The 18,410-nt window shown below is 43.3% G+C and overlaps 1 protein-coding gene across 2 annotated transcripts in view; it reads right to left on the reverse strand.

The window, feature by feature from the left end:
• gabbr1b (gamma-aminobutyric acid (GABA) B receptor, 1b) overlaps window positions 1-18,410 on the reverse strand; it is a 116,259-nt gene that overhangs the window by 13,136 nt on the left and 84,713 nt on the right. For both annotated transcript variants that reach the window (XM_069176962.1, XM_069176963.1), the window contains 9 exons: window positions 16,941-17,186; window positions 16,661-16,724; window positions 13,958-14,035; window positions 7,819-7,969; window positions 7,039-7,171; window positions 6,232-6,348; window positions 3,409-3,516; window positions 2,643-2,736; window positions 2,093-2,220 (listed from right to left, as the gene is read on the reverse strand). In XM_069176962.1, coding sequence (XP_069033063.1) covers window positions 2,093-2,220; window positions 2,643-2,736; window positions 3,409-3,516; window positions 6,232-6,348; window positions 7,039-7,171; window positions 7,819-7,969; window positions 13,958-14,035; window positions 16,661-16,724; window positions 16,941-17,186 — 1,119 coding nt within the window. The remainder of the gene's footprint in view (window positions 1-2,092; window positions 2,221-2,642; window positions 2,737-3,408; window positions 3,517-6,231; window positions 6,349-7,038; window positions 7,172-7,818; window positions 7,970-13,957; window positions 14,036-16,660; window positions 16,725-16,940; window positions 17,187-18,410) is intronic.

Below are 18,410 nucleotides of genomic sequence, written 5' to 3' on the forward strand. Positions count from 1 at the left end.
AAGAGAGAGGTCAGAGGTCAGAGGTCAGAGGTCAGAGAGGAAGCAGGCATCTATGCTGGTGAAAGATTGGAAGTGCAAGAGTATGTTGTACAGTGCAGAGAGACACGTTACAGACACATAAATGTAGACAGACAGACAGAGTTTATACAGACAGACAGAGTTCATATAGACAATAATAATCCTGTCCACCCTCTCCACCACCTGCTGCAGGGACAGCGGAGCACTTTCTCCAAAAGACTCCTCCAGCTCCGCTGTCACAAGGACAGATACAGGAGATCATTCCTGATACAGGAGATCATTCCTGATACAGGAGATCATTCCTGCCCGCTGCAATAAGACTGTACAATAACTCACCTCTGGCAAAATCCATCACACATCAATAACACTGTTGTCTGTTTTCTTGTTTGTTTAAATCTTTGCACTATTGTTTAGTTAGTTTTAATTTAATTGTATTTTATTCTATTTTATTGTATATACTGTGCATTTTTATATTTAATATTTTACTGTTGTTTTATTGCTTTCCTGTATCTATAAATGCTGCTGTAGCAAAAAAAAAAATTCCCCTTGTGGGATTAATAAAGTAACTATCTATCTATCTATCTATCTATCTATCTATCTATCTATCTATCTATCTATCTATCTATCTATCTATCTATCTATCTATCTATCTATCTATCTATCTATCTATCTATCTATCTATCTATCTATCTATCTATCTATCTATCTGTCTGTCCGTCCGTCTATCTGTCTGTCTGTCTGTCTGTCTATCTATCTAGACAGACAGATAGACAGACAGAGTCATGTTTCATGCTGCTGAGATGATCTGTGGTTTCCCAACATCTTCCTCACATGTTGTCTCACTGCCCGACAGAAATCCTTTCGTAGTTTTGGAGACAAATCCTCATGAGTGACGAAGGTTTAAAGGGTCGTTCCACTAATTTTACACACAAAGCTTATGAAGATTATGAAGTTTATAACACAAAACCTGGATGACAGTCTGAGGAGTGTCCAAAACTGTGCAGTTCTGGTCTCATCACATCGGAGACATTGTGTGATTTATTAATCTTGTACATTGCATTGCCTCGTTCATCATGGCCGCTCACACAGACCTGAACACTGAGCAGCTGATTGGACTCCTCAGCTCATCATTCCAACAAAGTCTTCACAACCTGAAGCTCTGTGTTGTCCGTGTCCTCACACTTCGGCCTACATATACAACCATAGCTGTGACAGTGGGATTGATGATATTATTATTATTATTATTATTATTAATATTATTATTATAATAGGCAGGGCAGAGAAGGAACAGCAGGACTCTGCAGGGATACTGACTCAGACTGTGAGGACAAAGGTGGACAGTTTAAGTGTTTCCTCTATAACCTGTCTGATGGATCATGTGCACCATGCATGGAACAGACCACACGATACTACCAGGAGGACAGCAAGTGAAACATTTGGTCTCATCCAGTGTTTCTGGAGTTTAAAGTCAGAATATCTGCTGCATCATTTATTCAATTACTTCTCTTAATAACTGAGCAAAGACTCTTCTTCCTTTTTTCTCCTCCTCCAAGTTTCTGTTATCTCAGATGTCCTCAGGAACCATCTGCATCAGGACCTCGGGCTCAGAACCAGGACCGTCTCACCAACCTCTGGATCAATTCATTCTTATTGCTGTTGGAGGACTGCTATTATTTAGAATAAGTTATTCTTATTGTATTATTAGTGTATGAAGGTGGCGCTCTACCAGCTCCTCCATCTTCCAGTGGTACATGATGACATCATGCACACACATACAGTCCAGTGTTTATGGACATATTTCTTTAAAGCTGACTCATCTGTTTTCACCAGCTCAGTTTTCAGGCTTTCTCTTCAACATGACACCAAAAGTTTGAATTGTAAAAGGAAACCACGTGTTTTCACTCTGTCTGTCACACACAGACAATCATGTCATATCTCATTTCCTGCAGACACAGACACAGGGACACACACACACACACACACACACACACACACACACACACACACACACACACACACACACACACACACACACACACACACGCACACACACACACACCCAGCTGGAACTCACAGCCACGTTGTAGATGGCCATGCCTACAGCTCGGTGGTCATTGATCTTCTCTGTGGAGACGGACTTGGTTTCGTAGGCCAGGAAGATGCCGAGCAGCAGCAGTAAGCCTTTGTAACCGTACACCACACCTGCAGAGACACAAACATGGCAGCTGTGAGGAACAATGCTGCAGATCATCTCAGCGTGTCACACTACCTGTAATAAGTTTGACATTTTAAAGGGCCATGAGAGGGATTTAATATTTCACATTAGGTTTACTTCTAACGTCCATGGAGCAGCTCCTGTCAATCTTTTAGAAACTCCCCCGTACCAAAGACCCTTATTTTTCTCTGTCGTTTATTTCATTACAAAGAACCCGTTTGGTGAAACCAGTGGACTGTGATCGACATGAAGAGAGGCAGGATGTAAAGAGAAGCAGAACTACTCAGCTTCAGAGTTCCTTCTCTTACTCGGACAATCTTCCCTAAAGCAGAAGCACTGGCCCGGTTTGATGATAACAAACAGAACCCTGACAGAACCATGACCCGGGACCGTCCGGTTCTCCACTCACCCAGCCAGGTGTTCATCTTGGCTGAGCTGCAGTGCTCCAGGAGAGGCTGGATCAGAACATCCAGGTCTCCTTTGGGGGCTTCTCTGGTGAATTTCTGCTCACATTCAAACACACAGATGAAGAAGAGTTACAGCGTTCAACATCAACAGACACATGATCCCTTTAAATGGTGTGAGTTTATCTTAATCTGAACTTTTATTTTCCATTATAGTGCACATGATGTGTGAAAATAAATCTAGTTTGGATTTAAATTTGCATCAATGCAAAATTGATAATTAGTCGTGGACAAGTCAACAGAAAACTGTCAACAAATTCAAGAAGAGATTCACTGTTAAAGTCACTCTGTAAACAGGCTGCTGTGCTTTGATGCAACATTATGATAAACTGAATGATTCATTGATTTATCACAAACAACTGATGAACTGATAGTGAGAGTGATTGTTATCTGTGAAGATGAAACAAATGTGTTGTTGACAGAAGCAACACAGTTTTCAGGCTGCTCTCCAGCACATTATTATTATTATTATTAATAATAATATACCATAGTAACATACTCACAACAGAGACCTAAAATCCTGCTTTTATTCACACTTGTTCACTTTGTTTTTTAATTTAAATATGATAATAATTTGAATGTCATTATCACTGTGGCAGATCTAATCCAGTTAACATCACTGAGCCACACAGAGACGGTGGTAGATGTGTGTCTGTCAGATGTTAGTGTGTTTGTTGTGAGTCAGAACAACATGAACGATGATGCTCTCACCTCCACTGTGATGTGTAAAGGATCCACCACCTGCCAGATGATGAGAGACAGGATGTCGATGCCGAGCAGGACGCCGACGGTGGCGTAAAGTTTCCACGGCTCCAGGTGCTGCAGGAAAACAGGCGGCGGGAATCACTACAGCGTCACGACAAAAAGACCCAAATCCTCCCCCTCTGATTCTGTGAGGGAGGGATTTATGAAGCCATAAATAGACTGGCCTGAGCTGCATGAAAAAACAATGATCCATCACTAAGTGAGGCCAATTCAATGTGCCCTCAGAGCATCGGGCCGTGACAGGAGCAGAGACTCAGAGGACATACTGATGAGAGCTCACAGCTCCGGGCCTCCATCAGTAAATAAAGGAGCTCCTTCATGTGATCAGCCTGAAGAAGGAGAGCTCATGTGACCAGATCAGGAAGTGGTTATTGATCTTACTGCATTATTCCACAAGAACAGAGCTCTGTGGTTATTCAGAGAGAAAAAAATAAACAAAGGTAGCATCGAGGTGTGACCCACAGATCATGTCTACGACCAGACGCTAATCTACAGTAGTTACAGTAGCTCTCTTTATATCCTGTAGCTGTTCCAGACCCGATTCTCTCAGGTCACATTCATACTGGACATATATGCAATCAACTTCTTATTTATAATGGTTGTGTAGAAAGCAGTGAGTCTATTATACCAGCCCGACCAGACACCATTCAAAAAACAGAACCAGAGTACCAACATGAACCCCAAATGATTATAAACAATTCAACCATCCTGATGTTTTTTCCAAAGGCTAAACAACGTTTGCGGATTAAAGCTCCTCAATCGTTCCACTGTGTCAACACCAGAACTCAGACTCTCCTCTGTGTGTGTGTGGTCCCGGTTATATTTTAGTTTTACACCCTGATACCTCTGAACCTGAACCTGAAGCTGGTTTTATATCTATGTGGTGGTGGGGTGTGGTTTGGCTGAGCTGCAGGAGGGACTGATTGGGGGAGTGGTTCAGGGAACGGTGCCTGGGAGAGGCTTAATTGGCACAGCTGCAGTGAATCACTGATTGTCTCTCTCCACACATAAAAGCACCTGGTAGGACACCGGACATGGTGGACTCCTTGTCACTGAGCAGCAGGTTGGCTGCTGAAAGGACGTGGGATGTGGGACGTGTGCTCAGGTGCTGGGCAGGAGAGCACACAGTCATTGGGGTTGTTTGTGTATGAATAAACTTGTCGGAAACTGTACTTTGGCTGGTTGTTGTTCATTCGTGCTGACAGAACCCACGGTGACGGCAAGATGCATGTCACAATCTAACGAGGTCAACAGGAGCTCGTCTCAGACACCTTGACAGCACATCTGATTCAGAACACTCAGTGATCACACTGTCCTGTATTCCACAGTGAAGAAGTATTTACATTCTTTCATAAGCTGTCTAGCACAGTTACAGTCATGTAACTTCTACTTTCTCCTGTCTGTTACTGAAGTTTCACTCTAACTAGTTAACTAACTCCTCCCAGTAATTATTACCATGTCATCTCCCTGGTACGTTCATGTGTTACTGAAAAGCAGCAAAGCTGACCAGCTGTTATCTTCACCTACTGCATGAGCCATGCATCAATTACACATAGCATGGATATTAATAGAAGGTAATATGAAGTAATATAATGTAGAGGATAGAGTTTTAATTTGTTAGAGCCACCCAACATCAACACAGAAACAAGGCAACATAATGACTGACCTCATGTTGGCCATAAACTCCACAGTGGACTGTTGATGGCGGTGAATGCAGTCAAAGTAAAATACTAAATGATGGAGACATTAAAAACACGCTCACACTAATTGTTTGTGCTATCTTCATTTCAAATCATAATTGTTAAAATAATCTCTCATGTTTTCCCTGGTGACTCTATATGGCTCTGATGTGTTGTCTTGTTGGAAACACCTCAATATTTTGTTCCCCTCCATCCATCAACATTCACAGTGAGTCAGCTGCAGTCTGTTGCTCTGTTCATTTATTTATCAGGTGACGGGGTGAACACTGCTCTTTATGTGGACACTGATCATCTGATCAGTCACTGAACTTCCTATCTCTTCCTCACACACAGGATGACATCACTTGTTTTAGGATTCATCTCATTAGAATGATGCATTTTAAAGTGCCAACATGAGCCCAGATGTCAGGGCGGATTATTTCCTCCCAGTCCAGCCCTGCCTCGGGTAGTAGGTCTACATTCAAGGTTTTTAATGAACAGTTTGGACACAGCTCTCCACAAAATAATCCTGACAGGCTTCCTCCAGCTGATGCTTCTCTGCAGGGAGGAGTCTTACACTTTCAGGAACATGCACACTGACACATCTGAAGAGCTCTTTTCACACAGGAGAGCAGCACGGAGAAAAAGGAGAAGCCCTTTATTACCAATGGGAACAGTTCACTGACCAGGCAGCATGAAACATACATGCACACAATACTGCAGGGGAAGCAGTGAGCCAGCCTTCCCACTGTGGAAGAGAGTGGAGCAAATGGAAGAAGATAACACTCAAAACATGTGAAAAAAAACATGATCTATAGCTGTGGAAAGGGACGATGTAACGCCCTGAAGAGGAAGATGTAACACCCTGAAGAGGAAGATGTAACGCCCTGAAGAGGAAGATGTAACGCCCTGAAGAGGAAGATGTAACACCCTGAAGAGGAAGATGTAACGCCCTGAAGAGGAAGATGTAACGCCCTGAAGAGGAAGATGTAACGCCCTGAAGAGGAAGATGTAACGCCCTGAAGAGGAAGATGTAACACCCTGCAGGAGAGCTCAGCGTGGGTTGAACTGTTCATTGCTTTACACTTACCTTCTTCTTGTCCTTTTTCTCTTCCTTCTTGGTGAAGACGGTGTGCACCCACCAGATCTTGGTGAACATGCTGCCGTATGCGAGGCTGAAGCCCAGACCGAGCAGCCAGAGGCGGAACTAGTGGAGGAGAAAAGAAATGAAAGGTTTCATAATTAAACTGATTAATATATCAGGGAGATCAAACAGATCAGCTCCTTCATCATCCTCCATCATTAAACCCTGCTGGAGTTAAATAGCTTCTCAAAAGTGACCTTGAAATTAAATTAACCCTCAGTCCCTTCAACATCCTCTGCAGTGCAGCAGCCATGTTCTTCCTCTGTCATGATGAAGAGTCAGACCTCTTCATCACGAGGAGAGGTAAGAGTTTAAATCCAGGTTCACTGGAATTAAAACCATCAGATGAAGACTGAAACTGTATCTGAACTTCACCGAGTGTTTCAGGGGTTGAACTCTGACTATGAGCCCAGTTCGAATGGTTTTAATAATTCTTCAGTGCTACAAAATCTAAAAAAAATATTTTTGAATGGCAGACTGGGATGTTCATCCATCATATCAGTTCAGTTAATGAGCTTAGATTTCAACAGATCAATCTCCATGACAACTTAGAAGACCCCATCTGCTAATGAAACCATTTGATGTTTAAAACAGGTAAGAATAAACATTTAAGAAGACCTTGAGACGGGGCTGTTTTGTTACAGTTGTCAACAAGAGTACATTGTATGAACAATAAGTAGCTGCAGTCCTGTGAGTAAACAAACTATCAGCTGAGTCAGTGTGTTAGTGTGAGACTGTATATTCAGTGTGTACCTGGCAGACAACAGGAAACTGCCTCCTGTGGACGTGAAGCCCGTCGATGCCCAGCGGGAAGACTGCAGCCAGAGCCATCATGCAGCCCACTGCAGTCATGTTGTTGAGGTAGGGCTGGGAGTTCTGGATGTACCTGGAGGATCCACAGAGAACCATGAACAGAACCTGCAGCATCCATAGAGATTTACATACAGCATGTGAGCAAATAAGAATGTGATGAGTGTGCTGTCATTTCAGGCTTCTGCAATAGTAAATAATAAGATTCAAATTGTGTGAGCGGATTGGCTGCGAAACCACCATGTGGGCATTAGTTGATGCAAAATGATTGATAAAATCCATCGTGCAGCCTGACAGAGAAGAGAAAACATTAGTAACCTTGGTCTGATTGACAAAAAGCCATCACAAACACTAGACAGCCAGTCCAATAGTTACTTTCCTTTTCGGCACAAAGTTTTTGAAAATTGGTACAAAACTTCACCAATTTATAAAGAATATATGAAAGAGCTCAACTTTGTTCATCACTTCGTGTCTGACCGTGTGCTCTGTTTGATGCTGCAGGTGCTGTGAGGAGGCGTCATCAGTCTGAAAACCAGACCGATGAGAGCAGAGGTTGTTGGCCGTGAAGAAAAACAATGAGCTGTAATGACTGAACCTCTCAGAGACCTGCAGCGCTCGGTTGTAATTCCCCTTTCATATAACACATAATGAGTTGTTCATATAAACATATTAATGAGTGCACAGTGACCTTAACTGACGTGTAGTAAAGGTGAACTTCTGTACCTGACGTTGCTGTTGTAGATGTTGAAGGTGAGGCAGACTATTCCCAGCAGGATTCCCAGCCCAGCGAACACAGACACAGACACAAAGAGCTTCTGGGAGAGGTAGCGAAACTCCTCGATGACCACCGTCTGGTCCGCCGGGGGTTCGGAGCCTGAAAGACACAGGACAGGTGTGATGAGAAGGACAAAGAGACAGGAAGTAGCAGAGGAGACAGAGAGGTCAAGAGAAACTTTGGATTTAGTGGAGCGGAACAGCTGAATGCATGTGTTTACTTTGACAGCTGCTCTAATATCAGTGTCCAGCCTCCGACGTCCCATTAATGCTGCAGTGAATCACACAGACACTTAGTGAGTGGCTCCATCACCGAGGTTCATTTAACATTCACATCCCAACCAGCACTAATGGGGGACGCAGACACCGCTCAGGACCGAGAAAAACAGCCGACGCTCTGCATGTCGTGCTTCGGTTCATTCATTGACCTCCACTTTATGTTATTCATGACACATTTCACACATTTACAAAGCAACCCTGCTGTGATGACATGTGGGGTCTGTTCACTGTGATGAATGACAGTGAAAACCTGAGAGATGCTCACTGATATGTTTTACAAATATGAGTAAAATCAACTGATATAAATCTATCGATTGTTTCAGCTGAAAGTTTTTATTCAAACATATTCGTTCAAAGTCAGTTCTGCCGGCAAAGAAGAGGAGGAAGCATCACGGAGAGGAGGACGAGGATCTGATGAACACAGAGTTGTGATGAGACCTCATGAATCCGTCCACGGGTCTTGTGTTGAATTCTTCTTAAAGCTTTGGGTTGTGTTTTATTAGTTGGGAGAGAGTTACATGCTACTGTAGTTCTGTGGTACACGGTCACTGCGGTACTTTTTAATCAGCCTCGTTGGACTCCGCTGAGCTCAGCTTGACAGATTGTGTTGGTTTGTCTGTAGCTGACTTAAATAAAAGAGAGAAGCTGACTCTGCTGTGTCACCTGTGATGTTTTTCTGTCACCGACATTGGTCCTCAGTAGTCAGCAGCTGCTGGTGTCCAAACAAACACACAGTATCAAGAGTTAGGTTTTAGTTCCTGTTCCCAGTGAGTGCTAGCAGACAGGCTGTTAGTGGGTGTCCATATGAGCAGGTATTCACACCTGAAATAATCTGACATCTCACGTGTCAATTAAACCAGAGGAAAATAGAAATGAGGATCCTGCTCCCCGTGGTTCTGAGTGGGATAGTCGACTTTTGTTTTGACTCACATTATCTACTGTCAGCTGACTCAGAGAACTGTTCTCAGGGTAACTCCCTGCAGCAGCATCTGACACACCCTCAGACCGTCTGACCAAACACATCAGCTGACAGTGACCTCGTCAATGACAACACTTCGACCACGAGGGGACAGAAGTTTGGCTTCAGCAGCTCTTCACTTCATCTGTGAAGGTCGACAGTCATGCAACACGGCATTGTTAATCGCAAAATGGGAGAGTTGTGTTCCCATATGTGGTCATGGTCACGGTCCTCATGGCAAAAAGACAGTAGAAGAGGACACTTCTTTACCTGCAGCACCTGCTATGAAGCTGTTACAGAGAGTCTTGCTGTAAAGACTAGATCTGTTTGGAATATTCTACGAATAAAATACTGTCACAGAATATAGTTATCAGCTCCAGGCAGGATGTTTCACCACAAATCTGCTACTCTCCTCGAGTGGAGCAGGACTGTAATGTGATTTCAGCTGTATTAAATCCACAGTCATTAACAACAGAGGCTCTCTGCACTGCAGATCATGTGTGAGCTAGATTTTTAGAGCCTCTGAAGCTCGAGCAGTGACAGAGAGCAGATCTGTGAGCCTTGCATGTTTGAATGAGATGATAATAGCAGCCATGTTGTTGGAGTCTCAGTGTCAAAATAGTAACAGGAGCTTCTGCTGCCTCACAAACGTGCTGCTTCTGCAGAGGCTGCTGGTTGCAGTCAGGCAGGATCCTCCGTCTCAGAGTCTGATGACTGACAGTCTTACTTCAGAGCTGTGTGTATGTTATTCTTAAGGCAGGAATATTCATGTTTATATTCATATTCATATTAATATCCAGGGAACATTGAAGCAATAAAAAAGATGTATTTCTGACAGTTGTAGCACACATCATGACGGCATGATGCTCCTACCGATCAGTTGATCATTGTTACTTGAAAAATGTGTCATTAGTTACATGTTGATTATTAATTACTCAACAGGAAATGTTACTAAAGTGTCTTGATCTCATTTTTCTGTGAATTACATGACAGAGTAAAGTTCAGTCTGTTACCTCAAAGCTTCACAATTTTTTCAAGTCTGTCTTAAAACAATATTCAAGTTTCCATGGTAACTGGAATCCAATGTGAGGACTGGACTTAGACTGCAGGTTTTACTTTTAAGATGAAGGTTTGATCCATGTAGAGAGTAGAGAGTAGATACCAGACCAAAGGTCCTGGAGTCACTGACCATGATCAGTCATCCTCTGGGGACCCTGAATATTGCTGCTAAGTTTAATGTCCATATCCAAATATTTTGTTTGACCCTCTACTTTGGGGATGCTGTTCGATCCAGACTGGATTATGGGATCAACTGTTTGATGGACTGCAGTGAGGTTCGGTGCAGACGTTCACGTCCTCGGGATATAAAAGTGAACGTAGCTTCCAGGTATGAAAAATGAGCTGCAATACCACCGAGTGCCACTAGAGGTTGGCTCAAAAATGCCTCTGGCTCCACAGGCTCATATTCAACTAGTTTTCACAATAAAATGTGTCCATCAGTTATCTCGGTGTTGTTAGCTAAAGTCTCTCCTTCTTATTAGTTTTCTGGAGGTCCATCTGAAAATAATCCCTCATTCATTAGAAAAGAAGATTCAAAAAGACCTGTTTTGGGGGGCTATCCTCTCTGGCTCAGCAGGGCTGTTCTCCTCCACCTTGGTTCTCCATCAATTGAAAAAGAACAGAAGTTCTTTATGAAGAGAGCCATCTTTGAACTGGACACATGCTTCTGAACCTCCCTGATGTCCATACGTTCACCTTCACCTGAGTTGAAACACGGACCAGCTGTCCAACTTTGTTCCAGGCTTCGTGTTTACAGGCTTTTTATTTATTTTCTTTTAGAGCTGCCTGTGTTTTAATGATGTTAGTATAAATCATTCTGATAGATGACTACAAACAGTGTCTGCAGAGTTTGTCTCTCCAGATAATCTTTCAGCTGTCAAAACTAATCGATCCATGAGTTCGATCTACTCTCCAGCAGAACAGTGATGTGGTCAGTCCTTCTCAGGTCAGATGACAGCAGGTCACTGATACATGCCTGTCATCTTAATAGCTCCTTTATGAAGCAGAGCACGTCCTGTGTGGTGTAAACACAGTCTGTTCTCCTTCACATCTGTCTGTTCTCCTTCACATCAGTCTGTTCTCCTTCACATCTGTCTGTTCTCCTTCACATCTGTCTGTTCTCCTTCACATCAGTCTGTTCTCCTTCACACACATCAGTCTGTTCTCCTTCACATCTGTCTGTTCTCCTTTTCTCCATCCCTGTCCTGAGTTAACAGGTTTCTCTGAGGACAGCTGGTTCTGAGGATCCATCATTTCCAACAACCTTCTCATTGATGTGAGTTTTACCTGTTCACCTCTCCACACACCTGATGAGTATAATAACAAGCTGCCCTCAGGTGGGGAATCTTTTCCTCTTCATCAGGTTTATACTGTTTCAAAGGCCTTAATGTAAAGGAGAGACATTCAGACTGATGTGAAGGAGAACAGGCAGCGTGTGGGCTGACTACATGAATCTATGGTCACCAGGTGTTTAATGTACACCTTCATCTACATCATCTACATCATCATCATCATCTCCATCCTCAGTAACACACACTGCCTTTTAAATAAAGCCAAGTGTTGTGCAGTATAAACAGTAACTCATAAAGATGACACGCTGCATGAGTGGGTGTCAATGTTTGCTGGAGGCCAATACAGACAATACCTGTGTGTGTGTGTGTGTGTGTGTGTGTGTGTGTGTGTGTGTGTGTGTGTGTGTGAGTGTGTGTGTGTGTGTGTGTGTGTATGTGTGTGTGTATGTGTGTGTATGTGTCCTTTGGGAAAATGTGTGCTCATACACTAATACCTCTGCCTGCCCTTGATGTTACTATGGTGACTGGCTCCATAATGGTTACCATGGCAATAGAGGAGAGAAGCAGTGATGCAGCAGTCGTTGTCAAGGAGACTGAAAAAATTAGGAAGGAGGAGAGAGATCGACAAATACTGGGAAATAAAACGGAGAGAGAAGAGCAGAGATGAGATGAGGAGAGGTGTGATGTGGTGAGACACACAGAAGTTAAAGAGGATGAGGATGGACAGCAGAGAAACACAAAGAGATGAAGAAATAGAAGAGAATAGATCTGCAGGCAGTGCTGCAACACATCAGCAGGCAGCAACAATCTTCAAGAAAGTCATCAGGCCCCATTCTGTCAAGTTACCACCAGCTATTTATGTTGTTCTACGGCAGGACGGACAGGGAGGAGAGAGGACGTGTGTAAGGATGTCTGTGAGGACAGGGAGGACGTCTGTGAGGACTTCTGTAAGGACAGAGTGGAGGGAGGACCTCTGAGGACAGGGAGGAGAGAGGACGTCTGTAAGGATGTCTATGAGGACAGGGAGGACGTCTGCGAGGACAGGGAGGACATCTGTGAGGACGTCTGTGAGGACAGGGAGGATGTCTGTGAGGACGTCTGTAAGGACAGGGAGGATGTCTGAGAGGATGTCTGTGAGGACAGGGAGGACGTCTGTGAGGACAGGGAGAACGTCTGAGAGGATGTCTGTAAGGACAGGGAGGAGGGAGGACGTCTTCATGAGGACCTCGGCAGGACTGACTGTCCTCCACACTATCACTTCACTCTGAAAGTATCTGCTGACTTCCAAACAGTCCAGACGTCCTCCCTGCGGACTGCAGGGTCAAACACTAAAATAAAGGCGGAGGACTCTTCCTCCTGCCGTCCGTCCCCCGTTGGTCGTGTCATACAGAGCAGGAGACCCTGTGTCTGACCTCGCTGTCTGTTGCCGTGGTTACAGACACCAGTTTGTGGTACATGATCAGAAGTGCTCACAGCTGTGTAGTGACAGCAGGTGAGAGTGATGTCACACTCTGTCAGGGGACTTTACAGCTCGCTGTCCTCACAGCTGAGATGTCCCCAAACACTTGAGATCATAACATCATAGAGACCAATATATTCATCTTCTTCAGGTTTACGACCACAGACAGGTGATTCTCATGAGAACTTCAGAGCACAGGACCATCAAACACACTGTGGAGTGTTCTTCAGGAAATGATGAGCAGCTACAGTATATAAAGTACATGTGCTTTGTTAGGAACACTGAGGTGAAACTTTAAATAAATTCCCCAGATAAAAGTTATTATTTTTTTAATAAATTCTTCAGATAAAAGTAATTTTTTTAGGTTGTAAAAGTGTATTAAGATTAAGGAGATTAAAGCAGATCAGAGGACAGGGAGATGTGCTACTGAAAATAGAATATAAAAACACTTCTGTGGTTTTAATTCTACATCCTGTCTCAGTCAACAGTTCCACAGTAGTGGTCTGGTCCTCTGAAATAACTGAGGACATTTCAATGTGTCAGTTACAGTCAGTAACCAGAGTGTCACCTTGCCCAGTCTTGCTAAATCAATTGATGCAATTTCAGGTGTACAGGAAATCCAATCAGCAGTCTGAGACGGCACTCAGGGCAAACAGACCAGGGAACAAACAAACAAACAGAGTGAACATGCCAAAGTCAGCACCCCCTCCCCCCCACACGCACACACACTACCCCCCCCCCCCCACCCCTCCTCTCCCTCCCCACCACCACTGCCCACAGCATCACTGCATTTTGTTTTCCAACATCCTCTCCACTTCTCAGTATTGGCTGTTACCTTGAACGGTCACTGGATATCTGGAGAACTGTGAACAGTGAGCAGCTATCTAAAACCTGACTGACTGAGGTGTGTGCGCGTGTGTTTTGGGGGGGCGGAGGGGGGCTGCAGGGTCAAAGACAGCAGGAGATTGGAAGGTAGACAGAGAACAACAGACAGTGATGAAGAGGAAAGTAAAGGCTATGAGGAAGATGAATGTCCCTCACCGATCCACTTGTCGTTCCCGTACCAGGACAGATTGCCTTTGCTGCTGTCGTAGTATCCAATCTTCTTATAGCTCCCTCCTGTGAAAGAGAGGGGGGTATGGGGGGGGGGGGGGTTTGAGACTCTAATGCCTTTCATTGTAATGGATGTTTCCTCTGGTACTGGTCTGATCCAACCTCAGAACCAACACAAATATTTACAGCAGCAGAGTCACTGATCACATATTTCTGATTGAAGGTGGATTTTAAATGTGAGAACTCTGCTAAGCTTTACTGTTGAACTGAAACAAGGTTTGAATTATTTCTCAAAGTGAGGAATCAAAAACTTTTAACAATGTTTTCAAAATTTAGAGTATCAAACACTCAGACCTCGATATGCTGCAAGTCGTTCACAGTTAATGATTCAATACAAAGTGAAATCAAATGTTATTTATTTTAGAAACAGGCTCCTTCACTGTTGGAAAGTGACATGAAAATATTAATAATACAACTCTGTTTCCAAACAAGTTGGGATGCTGTGTAAAATATAAATGAAAAAGCACGTGATGATTTGTAAATCATGTAACCTCATATTTAATTGCAAACAGACCAAAAACAACATGTGAAATGTTGAAACTGAGACACTGTATAGTTTTATGAAAAATATTTGCTTATTTTTAATTTGATTGCAGCAACACGTCTCTACAAAGTTGTGACAGGATCATGTTCACCACTATGTTGCATCACTTCTTCTTTTAACAACACTCTGTAAACATTTGTGAACTGAGGAGACCAGGTTCTGGAGTTTTGAAAGTGAAATGTGGTCCCATTCTTGCCTGATATAGGATTTCAGCTGCTCAACAGTTCAGGTTCTGGTCGGCTGTAATAATTCTGGTCTGTAGCACAGACCTCCATCCACTGGAATCAGGTTCTGACAGACAGGCAACAGGACTTTGTAGGAAGAAGCTTCACAGCAGTGTTTCTCATTCACGGGCCTCACATGGCAGCAATCAGCTCCGTGATAATGCTGGTTTAAACAGCCTGGCTTCACACTGTGTCGCCATCAGAAAGTCTCCCGGGAGTCCTGACAGCCAGTGTGAGCCTGTTCTGAGATTTAAGATGGTAAACTCACAAAGTGTGAACAAAGGCTTCAAACCTGGCTCAAATATTCAGAGAGCTCGTTTACAACCCGTAGCTGTGTCTCCATGAAGAGCGATTCAAGTTAATGCACGGAGTAAAAGCAGACTGCATGCTGCTTGTTTTTCAGTGGGCACGTGTGAGCATCGACAGGCTCTCCTGTGAGGTTACAGGTTTTCTCTCCACACATTCCTACTTCATTAAGTTTCTGCCTCCAGAGGAACATGAGTCCATGATTGAAGCACAGCCAAGTCATGTTCATGTCTCTTCTTCCACTTAGTTCAGCCCCGACTAAAGAACTGCCCGGAGCTAGCACCGGTCCAATTAGCATACCCCCCCCTCTCCCCCTCTCTCCCGCCCCCCTCCTGGGATGAAGAAGCCAAAGACAATACAAGCTTCATTTTGAATCTGTCCCACTAACCAGTGACAGATCTCAGGCCTGTCAGAGAGACACAGCCCAGACGGATCAGAAGAGTCCAGAACCTCAGCTACAGACCGGACACACTCACATCACTGCTGTCCCACTCGCTGAAACACTGTGAGGCTCTCCTCCAACATGAAACCAGGCCTGTCAGAGGAGGGATGTGATTGGCAGTCGGTTACTGCTGAACAACACAGACATCATGCTGGATTTGTTTCCTTACATAAGCACAAATTATAAAATAAGACACTTTCTTGGAGAATCCAAATACGTTTTAAGTCAATAAATTACAGTTCAGTAACTACGAACTGTGATCCCAGAGGAAGAAACAAACGGCCAACACACAAGCTGTAATTTATGACACAGTTTTCTATATAATAAAAGTGAAGTGTTTTCAGAGCTGCGAGCTGAAGCTTCAGTCTTCAGCTGATATTCATGTTCTGTGACAGATGTTGGACAACTTTACAAACACTGCATCATATTGAATGGGTTTAAAATTGTCTCTGTCCAGTTAGAAACATGGTGACTGCTTTGGACGGCCGTTATGATTTCTGGGTCTGAATGTCTGTGAAAGACGAGTTACTTGGTCATCAACATAGTTTCTTCAATTCCTGAGCCAAATATGTTATTTCATGGATCGATATTTGGAGGAAACATTTTCTGATTCGTTTCTTTTCAGAGATCTTTGGACTTTCTGCATTAACATAAAGTTTCCTTTAAACACACTGATGGCAGGAATCAGAAACAAGGACAGGTGGACTTTGTTGACATGTTTCATTAAAGCTAATTTGTCAGAACAGCTTCTCTAAAACTGTCCAACTTATGATGAAAGGTATTCACCTCTATGCAGAAGTTCATATCTGTCTGTCTGTTTATCATCAATTTCAAATATAAACAAACATAGAATTTTGTTTTGAAGATTAATTTGCATATTTTGGAACACTCCATTGTGATGTCAGTGAAGGAGTGATGTCACTGAAGGAGTGATGTCAGTGAAGTAGGTGGTTTCTCATTTGTAGAGTGCATTAGCATCATGGCACCACAAAGTCCGCTGCATCTATCTATCTACAGAGGAAAATACCATTTAGCAAAATTGTTTTTTAGACCGCTAACAAGCTGATTATTAAATGACATTGAGTCCCAGAGCAGAGATGTGTGTCGTGTTGTACCTTGAAGCTGTTCGATTAGCGTCCAGGCCATTCGAGAGCCTTGAGCATCAAACACAACATGACCCTGAAAGAGAAGGGCAGAGTTTGGATGTGTTACTGTCCTCCTCTGTTCTTCAAACTGTTCACACTACACCTCCTTCCTATCTTCCTGCACCTCATTCTTCTCTTCCTGCACCTCCTTCATCTATTCCTGCACCTCTTTCCTCTCTTCCTGCACCTCCTTCATCTCTTCCTGCACCTCCTTCCTCTCTTCCTGCACCTCCTCTATGTTTCTACTCACCGACACTCCTTCGAAGGAGCTGGTGTTCATGGCTCGGTAGATCTCAGCTGTGATATGTCGGTTGTTGTAGTTGAAATCTTCTAGGCGGTGACCTTTGGCCTTGAGGGGCCCCACAGTCTTGTTGAGGGCCAGTGCTAGGGCCCACACTGCATCATAGGCCAGCGGGGCCTCCTGAAAACCACCGGTTTCTTCTGGATTTTTACCCCCAAGTTTAGACATCAGCTGGGCGAGGAACTCCTGAGAGGTCTGCAGAGGAGAGACGATTGGAAATGATTGAGAACATCAGCTGGTTCCGTGTGAAGTGATGTAATGCGCTGATACGACATGGTTCACTCTCAGAGGTGACCGCGACCTGAGACTGAGGAGGACCGGCCATACGATAGTGACGTTAGTTAGTCTGCTTTTAATCATCATTTGATGGGATTGTGGTGAGTGATCTTGAAATGCACATTAACTGCACACAACCTGTAAGAAGAGTGACTTGTTATTGGTAGTCAAAGAAAACAAAGTCTGAAAAACTAACTGGCTTCATTTTTACTCACCAAAACCTCCTCTCTAAATGACAAATGTGTTCGTCCTCAGTGTCCTTAAAGATAATTGGATTTTTCTAACCTAACATCCCAAAAGGAAATAAAAGTGCACCTTTGAATCCTGATGAGATACCACAGAAACAGATCTTCCATGTGACGGTTTCCTTGTCAGCAGACAATCAGAGGAAAACTACTGTTTTTGTAGTTCAGTGTGTCAGGTAGAATAACTAAGTCTAAAAAAGATGATTAAACAGTTTTCAAATAAAGCAAGGGGATATTCAGAATATCTAGCCCACCTCATCTGGATGTAAAAACACTATCTAATTGTCCCGGAAGGTCAACAGAAGAACTGGAGATGCATAAACTTTATTTAACAGCTCTTTTTTTCTCTTCTCAATAAGTTTGGATGACTCGGAGACTGGTTGACAACAGAGTAAAACACAAGTAAACAACCTGTAGAGGTTCTGGTTTTAACATGTTTGATGCTGTTCAAACATCTGATGAGAACTTCCTGTGAAGCCTGCTGACACTGAAGCCCTGCAACAGTTTGCTGATGGCTTGATCGGGAGTTAAAAACACCTCTACTTGGCTGTGGAAAGATTATGGTTTATGTTGAAACATCTGCTTTTAACATGATGTAAATATGGTGAAAGTTTGGTGAAGATTATGGAAAAAAACAGTTGCTTATAAACAGGAATCAAACAGTGTTATAGTCATGTGTTGACATCCCTCCCCTCTGACTACATCTTACTGAACATTGTGGTTTATTACATCTGTCTGTGAACATGTTAATGAGTTTTCTCCACTTCCAGCTGTTAGAGACTGAACTTTGTTTTAGTGTTGAATGAATGTGATTTAAGAAGCATGTAAAGCTCTTATTTTGACAGCAGATGTATTCTTTGTTTTCTATATTACAGTCACAGACCGTCTGTTCTGGAAA

This window comes from Embiotoca jacksoni, unplaced genomic scaffold (assembly GCF_022577435.1).
Source record: "Embiotoca jacksoni isolate LCO1_2020_lvr unplaced genomic scaffold, fEmbJac1.0.p SCAF_7, whole genome shotgun sequence".
In the NCBI taxonomy this organism is placed as follows: Eukaryota; Metazoa; Chordata; class Actinopteri; family Embiotocidae; genus Embiotoca; species Embiotoca jacksoni.